Source organism: Dendrobates tinctorius, unplaced genomic scaffold (assembly GCF_039654945.1).
Source record: "Dendrobates tinctorius isolate UK_male_01 unplaced genomic scaffold, ASM3965494v1 ptg000030l, whole genome shotgun sequence".
NCBI classification, from domain to species: Eukaryota; Metazoa; Chordata; class Amphibia; order Anura; family Dendrobatidae; genus Dendrobates; species Dendrobates tinctorius.
Genome location: NW_027361698.1, coordinates 62492942 through 62506920, shown reverse-complemented (window position 1 = coordinate 62506920; position 13979 = coordinate 62492942). Strand labels below are relative to the sequence as shown.

General features: G+C 47.8%; 1 protein-coding gene across 1 annotated transcript in view; it reads left to right on the top strand.

Moving 5' to 3' along the window:
* Window positions 1–13979, top strand: part of ELF2 (E74 like ETS transcription factor 2) — a 117816-nt gene that overhangs the window by 37691 nt on the left and 66146 nt on the right. Inside the window, exons 3-4 of the mRNA XM_073572108.1 lie at window positions 11907–12064; window positions 13767–13932. Coding sequence (XP_073428209.1) covers window positions 11990–12064; window positions 13767–13932 — 241 coding nt within the window. The 5' untranslated portion in view covers window positions 11907–11989. The remainder of the gene's footprint in view (window positions 1–11906; window positions 12065–13766; window positions 13933–13979) is intronic.

The following is a 13979-nucleotide window of genomic DNA, read 5'->3' as shown; positions in this document are numbered from 1 at the left end:
GGGGTTATAAAAGGGCGTGCACGCCGACCGCCATCTTACTTCTGCCGATCTTAGCATAGGGAGAGGTTGCTGCTGCTGATTCTTTAGGGAGAGCGTTAGGCAGGGAAGAAGAAAAAAAACTGCTTCTGCTGCTAGCGATTTTGCCTGTACAACACACCAGTCACTGTGCGTGCAGTGCAAGGGGAGGCTATATTGTGGTGGATCAGCGGTGTTAGTTGTTAGGCTGCCTTCTAAGGCTTCCTGACAGCTGCATTGCTGTTTACCCACTGCTCTGCAAACTGCTTTTTTAAAAGCAATCCCAGTTTTTTTTTTTTGTCCTGCTGAGGTACTGAGCGTGCATTTTTTCACACCATACAGCGGTGTACGCTCCTCACACAGTACCGTGTAACGGCTGTTATCACAGCCACAGTGAAGCTATCTGTGTGTCACTCTGTGAGAATAAGTTGAGGACATGTTCCGTTCTTACAGACCTGCACCTACTAGTTTTGTCTAGCTTTCAAACAGTTAAATATATTTGCTGTTTGATCACATTCAAAACTATAGAGAGACAGCGTGTGTCAGTCCGTATACTTAAAAAACACGGAGCTTGACAATTTTACGTACACCGGACAGCCGTGTACGTGCACGCTCCTCTCAGTACCGTGTAACGGCTGTTATCACGGCCACAGTGAAGCTATCTGTGTGTCACTCTGTGAGAATAAGTCAAGGACATGTTCCGTTCTTACAGACCTGCACCTACTAGTTTTGTCTAGCTTTCAAACAGTTAAATATATTTGCTGTTTGATCACATTCAAAACTATAGAGAGACAGCGTGTGTCAGTCCGTATACTTAAAAAACACGGAGCTTGACAATTTTACGTACACCGGACAGCCGTGTACGTGCACGCTCCTCTCAGTACCGTGTAACGGCTGTTATCACGGCCACAGTGAAGCTATCTGTGTGTCACTCTGTGAGAATAAGTCGAGGACATGTTCCGTTCTTACAGACCTGCACCTACTAGTTTTGTCTAGCTTTCAAACAGTTAAATATATTTGCTGTTTGATCACATTCAAAACTATAGAGAGACAGCGTGTGTCAGTCCGTATACTTAAAAAACACGGAGCTTGACAATTTTACGTACACCGGACAGCCGTGTACGTGCACGCTCCTCTCAGTACCGTGTAACGGCTGTTATCACGGCCACAGTGAAGCTATCTGTGTGTCACTGTGGAAGGATAAGTGGAGGACTTGTTCCGTTCTTACAGACCTACACTCTAGGGAGATTCCTATTCTGCCCAATTCTACATACACCTTGTAGTTTGTGATACACTAGCCAATTTCTGCCTGTGACATAGCGCTCTGATATTCAGTGGGCCTCACACAATCCAAAAGTGTCCAGTGTCCACTAGTGTGTGCAGAAATTCAAAATCTCCCTTATCCTGTAGTCACTTTTTTCACACCTGTGCCATCGAGCCTGTGACATAGCGCTCTGATATTCAGTGGGCCTCACACAATCCAAAAGTGTCCAGTGTCCACTAGTGTGTGCAGAAATTCAAAATCTCTCTTATCCTGTAGTCACTTTTTTCACACCTGTGCCATCGAGCCTGTGACATAGCGCTCTGATATTCAGTGGGCCTCACACAATCCAAAAGTGTCCAGTGTCCACTAGTGTGTGCAGAAATTCAAAATCTCCCTTATCCTGTAGTCACTTTTTCACACCTGTGCCATCGAGCCTGTGACATAGCGCTCTGATATTCAGTGGGCCTCACACAATCCAAGAGTGTCCAGTGTCCACTAGTGTGTGCAGAAATTCAAAATCTCCGTTATCCTGTAGTCACTTTTTTCACACCTGTGCCATCGAGCCTGTGACATAGCGCTCTGATATTCAGTGGGCCTCACACAATCCAAAAGTGTCCAGTGTCCACTAGTGTGTGCAGAAATTCAAAATCTCCCTTATCCTGTAGTCACTTTTTTCACACCTGTGCCATCGAGCCTGTGACATAGCGCTCTGATATTCAGTGGGCCTCACACAATCCAAAAGTGTCCAGTGTCCACTAGTGTGTGCAGAAATTCTAAAATCTCTGTGATCCTGTAGTCACTTTTTTCACACCTGTGCCATCGAGCCTGTGACATAGCGCTCTGATATTCAGTGGGCCTCACACAATCCAAAAGTGTCCAGTGTCCACTAGTATGTGCAGAAATTCAAAATCTCCCTTATCCTGTAGTCACTTTTTTCACACCTGTGCCATCGAGCCTGTGACATAGCGCTCTGATATTCTGTGGGCCTCACACAATCCAAAAGTGTCCAGTGTCCACAAGTGTGTGCAGAAATTCAAAATCTCCGTTATCCTCTAGTAACATTTTTCACACCTGCGACATCGAGCCAGTGACATAGCGCTGTGATATTCAGTGGGCCTCACACAATCCAAAAGTGTCCAGTGTCCACAAGTGTCTACAGAAACTCAAAATCTGCCCTGTCCTATAGACACCTTGTACCTTGTTTTACATTACTATATAGTTTGTTGGATTTTGTCTACATTTCTACCAAAAATGAGGAAGGCTGGTGGAAGAGGCCGTGGAATTGGGCGGGGGTTGGCAGCTGGTAATGATGGTGTTGGTGGTGGATCTGATGGTAGTGGCAAAAGCAAAATAGGACCGAATGCAGGAGGTGTTGAGCCTGCATCATCGTCTGGCTCCACAAGGCCTCGAAGGCTTAGTTTTCTAGGAGTTGGCAAACCGCTTTTAAAGCCAGAGCTTCAGGAAAAAGTTTTGTCTTACATTGCTGACTCAGCCTCCAGCTCTATCGCCTCCTCTTCTGAAGTTGTAAAAAATAAAAGCACTGAGTCGTCATTGGAGGCTCATGTTCATGAACCACACCTTTCCTTGTGTCCTTCACCCCAACCAAGATTGAAGGATGACGCAGGCCATAATACTGATTACTCCATGGAGCTGTTTTCACATACCATGCCTGGATTATCAAGTGAAATGGTGAATTACCCAGGCCAAGATGAATCTGACATGGAGTGCACTGATGCACAGCCGCTGATGGATGATTCTGCTGGTACATTCACTCAGAGCACTACATTGTCCTCGCAGTGTACAGAGCCAGATTCTGACCCTGATGAGACTCAAGTGCCCCTTCCCGCACACTATACCACCATACACGGTGACACAGAGGAAGGTGCACATGACATTGAAGAGGAGGTGATGGATGACCCAGTTGTTGACCCAGATTGGCATCCATTGGGGGAAGAGGGTGCTGCTTCCAATAGCTCAGATGAGGAGCATCCACAGCAGACATCGACATCGCAACAGCTGTTATCTGGCAGGCCCGGAGCACTCCAAAGACAGGTTCCAAAAATCAAAAGAGTTGCTCGACAGCTTGTCCAGAGGGTCAAAAGATCACAGCGTGCTAGGCCACAAAATGTCTGCCAAAGTAGGAAGAGTGCAGTTTGGCACTTTTTTGAACAAAATCCTCATGATCAGGCCAAGGTTATCTGTAAGAAGTGCGCAAAGACCTTTAGCCGAGGGAAAAATCTGAAAAATTTGAATACCAGTTGCATGCTTAGACATTTAACCAGCATGCACTTGCAAGCGTGGACACAACACCAAACCACAAGTGCCACATGTGCAACTGATCACAAAGAAGGTAGTCAGCAACGCTACATTGTTTCCCCCACTGTAAGCCCACCGGTTAGCACAGCAGCAAATGTTGAGGTGTCGTTGCAAGGCCACAGCAGTCAGGGAATCCCACTGTTATATCAACGAAATACTGAATCTAGGCCATCAGAAAGAACACCAACTCCATCACCATCATCAACCCTCTCTCAGTCCGCCCTGTCCACCGCTACTTCCACCATATGCAGCTCTCAAGTCCAGCTCACCCTCCCAGACACTATGAGTAGGTCAAGAAAGTACTCAGTCTCTCATCCGCGTACACTGGGTTTGAACGCCCACATTGCCAAACTAATCTCGTTTGAGATGATGCCCTATCGGTTGATGGAAAGCGCAGCTTTCCGCGAACTCATGGCTTATGCAGTACCACACTATGACCTACCCAGTCGCCGCTTCTTCTCTCGCAAAGCCATTCCAGCCCTCCACCATCATGTAAAAGACCGCATTGTCCATGCACTCAAGCAGTCAGTGAGTGGAAAGGTGCACCTCACAACTGATGCATGGTCCAGTCGGCATGGCCAGGGCCGTTACGTGTCCATCACTGCGCACTGGGTTAATGTGGTGGATGCAGGGTCCACAGGGGACAGCGGTGGTGGGACAGTGCTGCCTAGCCCACGGTATAGGAAACAGTTGGCTGTAGGCGTTCGACCCTCCTCCTCCTCCTCCAGAAGCGAAAGCTCGTCCACAGAGCGCAGTCGTACGAGCACTCCATCTGCAGCTGCCACTGTTGCACACGAGGTGTCCCCCTATCGAGCAGCTAGTGGAAAGCGTCAGCAGGCTGTGTTGCAGATGATGTGTTTGGGCGACAGACACACCGCCGAGGTGCTGGCCGAGTACTTGAAGCGACAAACTGAGTCATGGCTGGGCAGTGTACATCTTGAGGCAGGCAAGGTAGTTAGTGATAACGGCCGTAATTTTGTGGCAGCCATAGCCCTTTCAAAACTCAGCCACATACCTTGCTTGGCTCACACCTTGAACCTGGTGGTGCAGTGCTTCCTCAAAAATTATCCGGAGTTAACAGCCCTGCTCCAGAAGGTGCGAAGACTGTGCGCGCACATCCGCCGGTCGCCTGTACACTCCCTTTGTATGCAGAAGCTGCAGCGATTGCTCCACCTTCCCAACCACCGGCTCATTATCGACATTGCAACAAGGTGGAACTCCACCCTGCACATGGTGGAGCGGCTGTGCGAGCAGAGGCAGGCCATAATGCATTTGTGGGAGGATACACGGCCAGGCACTTTGAGAGCAGACATGGAGTTGACAGGTGTGCAGTGGTCGAAGCTGAAAGACCTCTGTAAAGTCCTTCAGTGTTTTGAGGAATGCACACGGCTGGTAAGCGCAGACGACGCCATCCTAAGCATGAGCATCCCACTTATGCGTCTGCTCATGCAAACTTTGACGCACCTTAAGGAGCAGGCGTCTGCAGCCAATGTTGATGAGGAGGAAGAGGAGGAGGGAATCCTTGATGACATTCAGCCATTGTCTGCTCAGGGACCTCTCCTGGACGAGGTGGAGGAAGAAGAGGAGGAGGAGGAGGATGATGATGGGGATGATTACTTAGGGGAGGAGGATGCATCTCGTGGGGCAAGTGAAAATGTTGCCGTGGCAAGGTCTGGTACAGGGTTTGTGCGTGACTGGAGGGATGTGGATTTGCCAGAAAGTGCTCCTTCACCCAGCACTCGCAGTGCATCATTGACACCGGCCCACATGTCAGATTATGCCTTGCAGATCCTAAAAAGGGACCCCCGCATTGCCAAAATGATGAACGATGACGACTACTGGTTGGCCAGCATCCTGGATCCACGCTATAAAGGCAAATCACAAAACATCATGCCACAGGAGAACCTTGACCTAATATTGGCTAATAAACAAGCAACTCTGGTAAATCGGTTGCTTGAGGCATTCCCAGCACACAGCAGCGGTGATGGTTCTCACACGAGCCGTATGGGCCGGGGGCAGCTTGGCAGAGGTGTTCATGGTGCACACAGCAGAAGTGGCGTTGGAGACAGGGGTTTCATGACAATGTTGTGGACTGATTTTTCAAGTACCGCTCACACAACTGGTAATACTGCATCGATGGAAAGTGACAGGAGACAGCAGTTGTCAACTATGGTTACAAACTACTTTTCCTCCCATATTGATGTTCTCCCACACAGGTCATTCCCCTTTGACTATTGGGCCGCTAAACTGGACACCTGGCCTGAATTGGCACAATATGCCTTACAGGAGCTCGCTTGCCCAGCTGCAAGTGTGCTATCGGAAAGAGTCTTCAGTGCAGCTGGATCAATCCTGACAGAAAAAAGGACCCGTCTGTCAACCCAAAATGTGGATGATCTAACCTTCATTAAAATGAACCATGCATGGGTTTCCAAGGATTTTGTCCCACCTTCCCCCGATGACACATAGGGTGACAGAAAAATGGCTTGCTTTGGTCCACCTCTTCCTGGGACTTGACCTATTTCGCCTTTTGCATCAGCTGAATGTCCAACATCAACATATGCCACTTTCTAAAACTCCCTAACTGTGCTGCCCCCCCCCCCCCATGGCCGGGGTCACCACCTAGTGGTGCCGTTGCCCTGGACAGGTGGGTAGGCCGACTCTTGGGCGCGGGCACTGGCACAGGGTCCCTCATAGTGCAATCAAGTGTCTCTGACGGTGGTGGTGCACACCCGCCGTCAGACACACCGCCGTACTATGAGGGGCCCAGTGCCAGTACCGACGCCCACGAGTGGGCCCCCCTTGCTTGGGCAGGGCCCCAGCATTTGCAATCTTTACGTCTCCCTGCTCCTCCGCTGTGTAGTCTGGGCCGTCAAATCCATACTGTGCCTGACACCGTCTGAGCCTGCCTCCTGATGTATAGACATATATTTTGAATGTGTACGCTATCCATACATGTTATCCGGGGATACGGTACCCTTTCTCACCTTTGTGCAATCACGTGCAAGCCATACTGGGCCTAACACTGTCTGAGCCTGCTCCTGATGTATAGACATATATTTTGAATGTGTACGCTATCCATACATGTTATCCGGGGATACGGTACCCTTTCTCACCTTTGTGCAATCACGAGCAATCCATACTGGGCCTAACACCGTCTGAGCCTGCCTCCTTATGTATAGACATATATTTTGAATGTGTACGCTATCCATACATGTTATCCGGGGATACGGTACCCTTTCTCACCTTTGTGCAATCACGTGCAAGCCATACTGGGCCTAACACCGTCTGAGCCTGCCTCCTGATGTATAGACATATATTTTGAATGTGTACGCTATCCATACATGTTATCCGGGGATACGGTACCCTTTCTCACCTTTGTGCAATCACGTGCAAGCCATACTGGGCCTAACACCGTCTGAGCCTGCCTCCTGATGTATAGACATATATTTTGAATGTGTACGCTATCCATACATGTTATCCGGGGATACGGTACCCTTTCTCACCTTTGTGCAATCCATACTGGGCCTAACACCGTCTGAGCCTGCCTCCTGATGTATAGACCTATATTTTGAATGTGTACGCTATCCATACATGTTATCTGGGGATACGGTACCCTTTCTCACCTTTGTGCAATCACGTGCAAGCCATACTGGGCCTAACACCGTCTGAGCCTGCCTCCTGATGTATAGACATATATTTTGAATGTGTACGCTATCCATACATGTTATCCGGGGATACGGTACCCTTTCTCACCTTTGTGCAATCACGTGCAAGCCATACTGGGCCTAACACCGTCTGAGCCTGCCTCCTGATGTATAGATATATATTTTGAATGTGCACGCTATCCATACATGTTATCCGGGGATACGGTACCCTTTCTCACCTTTGTGCAATCACGTGCAATCCATACTGGGCCTAACACCGTCTGAGCCTGCCTCCTGATGTATAGGCATATATTTTGAATGTGTACGCTATCCATACATGTTATCCGGGGATACGGTACCCTTTCTCACCTTTGTGCAATCACGTGTAATCCATACTGGGCATGAGAACGGCTGGCGAGCTGTTAAGCAAGCTACAGCACCTGTGGTTTGCACACGTAAGTTTTTCATTTTTTCAGGAATGACGGTTAGGCCTAATTCCGGAACTGCAGTTGACCTGCATTTACTGGGAAATCATCGTTCGCGGGTAATAATTGTAATCAGTGATCCCCATCACTAACGTTGTTCAGCGGGTTATCTGCACCTGTAAGCGACAAACGCTGGCCTTTTCAGTGTAGCGCACATGCAGCCACGGACATGTAAGGGCATGACACACCAGTTATTGGCCAATCTCATGTGCCAGAGCCTCACGTGTCCCTCTAGTAAGCCGGACTCGGACCGCGGGGCATGACGGAGTCTCATTCGTTAACGGAATTAAGCTTGCAATGTGTGCATCTGTTCTGTAGCTGGCATGGTTGAGGTTTCCCAGGTGGAGTCGAATTTAACCGTAGGCTCCACTCCTGGTGGTGCCCTTCTGGACATTCCTTTAAGGTTCAGCTTTGCAACCATACTGCCCACATAAAACAAACACTTTGCCTTCATGAACGCTGTTTGGAGGGTCATGACTCGTGGGAATAACGCCGCCCAATCAGTTAACCTGCTAGAGAGATCCTTCGTTGCTCCAAAGCATGACATCACACTCCCTAGGAGGAAGGTAATGCCACTGTGGCGACCGTACTCCTGGGGGCGACACAAGTGCACTGATGCCCAGCCACTGCTCGATGAATCTGCTGGTACATTGACCCAGACCACTATATTCCCCTCGCACGCTACACGGCCTGAATCTGACCCTGATGAAACTCAGGTTACCCTTCCCATATACAGTTCCATCTTACACAGTGACAAAGAGGAAGCTGCAGATGAAAGTGCAGGTTCGGCCCACCCGCCATCAGACACACCACCGTACTATCAGGGGCCCTGTGCCATTCCCGTGCCAACGAGTGGGCCCCCCCTGCTTGCTCAGGATCACAGCACTTGCAAGGTTGAAATACTGTGCAGTGAGATGGAAGATGGGGACGACGAGGAGTCCAGACTAGTACAGGGATTCCCTAGCGAGGAGACTTATTTGATTGTTTTCAATGTTGGGACAGCAATTTTTGGGGAGCACTATACTCTGGAAAATGATAGATGGGGCCCACCATACACTGGAACATTCCAAAGGTGGACATCAGACACTGGAGCAGCATTTACAGGGCCCATTATACATTAGAGCATTAGAAATGGGGCCCATTATGTTTGGAGCATTACTTGGGCCCATAAGACAGTGGAGCTTCATCCATGGGGACCAACATATACTGTAGCATTATGTGGAGCTCATCATATACTGTTTCAAACATTATATGGGACCAATGATTCTGTATGGAGAAATAGATGGGCCTCGTCATGACATGTAAAAAGTGAAGTATTTTTCATTGTACTATACCGCTATTTCTCTGCCGTATCGGAGCATGATGAGTTGTGGTATGTGTTAAAGGGGCGCTCTTTCGCCCAGGGCACATGAAAACCTGGAGCCAGCCCTACCCCCCCACAACTTTAGCCAAATAACCCCCATTTTTCAGTGCATAACTTGTATTATGAAGTTAATTAAGGTTGACAAGCTTAAGTAAGAAGAATTGATGCTTTTGGCATTCAAATGGGCACTGTAGGTGTGTTTCCTGTCCTCCTCTCACTGCCGACTTTTATTCCCCATTGACTTACATTGGGTTTCGTGTTTCGGGACGACCCCGACTTTTCCCTATAATCGGCCGATCTTGCTCGACCCGACTTTTGGAAAAGTCGGGTTTCACGAAACGAAACTCGACCCTAAAAAACCAAAAGTCGCTCAACTCTAGTTTATACAAATATATATTACTAATATTACTAGCTGAAGAGTCCAGCGATAATCTCTGGGTGTATAGCCCCACCCACTCCGCATAGCCACATTCACTATAATATCCCACATCATCCCGTCAGCCAGAGCTACTGGACTACTACCCCTAATATCCCACATCATCCCGTCAGCCAGAACCACCGGACTACTACCCCTGATATCCCACATCTTCCCATCAGCCAGAGCCACCGGACTACTAACCCTAATATCCCACATCATCTCGTCAGCCAGAGCCACCGTACTACCACTAATATCCCACATCATCCAGTCAGAGCCACCGGACTACTACCCCTAATATCCCACATCATCCTGTCAGCCAGAGCGACCAGACTACTACCCCTAATATTCCACATCATCCCGCCAGAGCCACCGGACTACTACCGTGTTTCCCCGAAAGTAGGACCCCCCGAAAGTAAGACAGGGTGGGGGTTACGGGGGGGTCCTTCAATGTAAGGCCTCCCCCGAATGTAAGGCAGGGTTGGGGGCCGCTGTGAAATGTAAGGCCCTTACCTTTGGGCCGCCGCTGTCCCCCATTGGGTCCCCAGGCTCCAGAGGTGTCCTCAGGTGCAGCTGGGCAGGTCCAGCGCTCATGGGGTTAACTCGCCGTGTTAACCCCGCAATCCGCCCAGCTCAACAGCTCATTGGCCGCCCCTGTTCCCCACGTCACCGCCGGCCCCCGGCTCGAGCACTGATTGGTCCAGCAGCTCGGGCTGTAATTGGCCGCCCCAGCCCCACGTCACCGCTGTTTCCCTGCTGATTGGCACAGCGTTCCCTGCAGCACAGGCCTTCCGCACCCACAGCCGCACCGCAGAGGAAAACGTCCAGCATTTAAAAACCAAGTAGGGAAACATGTACTGTATAGGGTATGGGGCTGTGTGCAGTGGGATACGGCACTGTTATGGGGTGTGGGGCTGTGTGCAGTGGGATACGGCACTGTTATGGGGTGTGGGGCTGTGTGCAGTGGGATACGGCACTGTTATGGGGTGTGGGGCTGTGTGCAGTGGGATACGGCACTGTTATGGGGTGTGGGGCTGTGTGCAGTGGGATACGGCACTGTTATGGGGTGTGGGGCTGTGTGCAGTGGGATACGGCACTGTTATGGGGTATAACAGCATGTTAATAAATGTTAATTTATTGGTTAAAAAGAAATTGTCATTTTTTTTCGGCTAATGTAAGACCTCCCCCGAAAGTAAGACAGGGTGGGACTTTTTGGGGTAAAATTAATGTAAGACAGGGTCTTACTTTCGGGGAAACACGGTACCACTAATATCCCACATCATCCCATCAGAGCCACCGGACTACTACCACTAATATCCCACATCATCCCGTCAGCCACAGCCACCGGAATACTACCGCTAATATCCCACATCATCCTGTCAGCCAGAGCTACCGGACTACTACCACTAATATCTGACATCATCCCGTCAGAGCCACCAGACTACTTCCCCTAATATGCCACATCATCCCGTCAGTCTGGGGTCAGAACCAGAGCGCTGAGTGGAACGGTCCTAATTTCCATACCGTGGATCCCTTTAAAAGAGTCCTCGGATCAGAACCAGAGCGCAGAGTGGATTTGCCCTCACTTCCATGCCGGGGATCCCTTTAAGAGGGGCCTGGGGTCAGAACCAGAGTGCTGAATGGATTTGCCCTCCCTTCCATTTGGGAGATCCCTTTAATAGAAGTCTGGGGTCAGAATCAGAGCGCTGAGGGATTTATCCGAACTTCCATACTGGAGATCCCTTTAAGGGGGAAAATGTGCCTATGGGATGGAGGATGTGTGATGGGTATATGGGCAGGGGGGGCATTCATTTCTGTCATGTGCTCTCTGCTCCTTTCTGGGGGAACAGACAATGGCTGGGAGCTTATGTTCCCGGGGATGCTAGATTTCTCCCATCCGGCCAGTGTCTGCTGAGGTGTTGTGGAGTGGGAAAACTGTTGCTCATAGCAACCAATCACAGCTCTGGTGAAATTAAAGATGCTTATTGATTGAGTGGGTCTGTGTGGAGTGGGCGTGGCTGATACACACATACAAACATACATACACACACAAACATACATACACACATACATTCATTTATTTATATATAAAGATTTATACCTATGTAAGTAAAATAAATTTTGCATGTATGTGGATTTTGCTGTGGAATCGATTAGTAAAGGAGCTGCAGCATGAAGTCATGAAAATATATTTTTTTTTAAATTATGGCCATTTGCATAGTAGTCTACATTTTCTGTTGTGTGTCTGCAGCTTCTATTTTGTAAGTTTTTGTACTTCTGTATATTTGGCACATTATCTATCCAAGTCAGAATATTGCTACATAAAGGTAAGGTGTGTATGAGGTGTATCCAACACAGGTTAAACATGTTTTTTAAAGTTGCCATATTTTTTCTTTTTTTACAGGATCATTGTGAACTTCTGATTCAAGTGGTTCTTGGGACGACTGGTTGACCAGTTTGCTTGCAGCGAGAGTCAGGGGATGCAACATGACCTCCGCTGTGTTAGATGGTGGTGGATCAGTGGGGAGCTATGTCAGCAATGGCGTGGAAAATCCTGAGCAGGTGAGGAAAAAATTGACATTATAATTAGGTACAATCAGTTCACCTATATACAGGGCAATATATAACACAATACAAACTGGGACCTTGACCTCAAACTATACCAAACTACAAAGAGGTAAACTGATGGGTGCAGTAAATACTCCAGATGGTGTGAATTTTCCCGTGCACCCCATTCTATTGGTCACGACATTAGTCTGTGGCTGCTACGCTTGGTGGGAATACCGCCTCTTACCTGTATGGCTCTTTTTTTTTTTTTTGATTCACTGGCCATTGTTGCTGTGTGACAATCGTGTGATATCTCGCCAGGGCAGCTAATCAAAAGAAGAGCCTTGGATGTCATCTGGGAAGGGGCAGTACTCCCACTACCATGCAGTGGCCACATACCTCTCTCGTGTCTGATGGAAAGGGACGTGAGAATTAAGTCTTACCATCTCTAGCACATACTGAAACTCTCTTTATTGTAATGTCACAGATCTATTAAATAAAAAATAACAAATATAAAATAGCAAGTAAAATTGAGTGGTAAAACATCACACGCTGCAGGCTCCCTCTTACTAAGGTCAACGCAGCTTGTGACATTTTGCATCTCGATTTTTAGTTTGTTTCCTTCAATTTTTATGACTTTGCATTAAAGGTAAAATCAGTGCTCAGTAGATAGTAGGGGAGTGAGCACATGGTTATCTACAGATGTGTCCACCTTCCTTTTTTTTTAACTACATTAAAGGGATTAGTCAGGACTTAACACTTGGTGACTGCTGCGTTCCACCTCATACATAGCTTATGTTCGTCCACTGCCAGATCAGATTTGAGCTTATTCTGGGGATACTGGTTGTCAGACCACTTATCTCATAATGATAACCTATTCTAACCACAGATCATCAATTTTTAAGTCCCAGACAACCCCTATAAGTGATAGAAAACATTACGGTATAAAGACCAGTAAAATACCACATTCAGCCTTGTATAAGAATGTGTATAGCAATGTATTACAAAGGAAGCTAAACATGAGTTCTGCAAAAAAGAATTGCAAGGCTCTGGTTTAACAGCTACAGACTACCAATGTGGCCGCTACATTCGGATCCTGCAAGTCTTTTTGCTCAACTCTGCAGATCAGTAAACTGGAGACACAGATAAACTAGTAAAAGTCTACACCACCATAAACGCTAATATGGCTTCCATGATACCTTATCTTATCAGACTTCTCCTGGGAATCAGACAAGATACTTGTTAGTTGGTCATCTATCCTTATCCCGAATAGATAGTACTAACCTGAACTAATGTCTTTTCTCTACCACATTGCCTTAAAAAATGTGAGTCTGAAAAAGCATATGCTTGGACAGATGGGAAGGAACGATATAACACCCCAAAATGACTTCTGTCAGTGTTTGTATGTAAGGTATAAAACAATTGCAGGATCTGGCTTGATCCCTGCCAAACCTCCTATTCCCATTTGGTCATGTAAGATAATTTACCAGTGGAAGTGGTAGGATCTGAATAAAGATAGGATATATATACCCATGACTAATAGGTATTTCCTACTTTTAATTTAAACTGTCTCATGACATCATTCCATTATTTAGGTTCATCAAGTCAGAACTATAGAATTCTATAAACCAATAATCTTCCCCAAAATAGAACTAATTTCAGAGGTCGTGTTTCTTACCATACATTCCCATCTCTTACATTATTTTGGTCCTGACAGGAAGACGTTCAGGAAATTGAGTACCCAGCTGTCATTGTGGAGCCAGTTCCCAGTGCCATCCTGGAGGAAGGGTACGCTGCTCAGGTCCTGGTGTATGATGACGAGACCTTCATGATGCAAGATGTAGCAGAAGAACAGGAGGTAGAGACTGAGACCGTGGAGATAGGTTGGTGCCACCTGCTTTTCCTGGACTGTTATAGTTATTTATGTCAC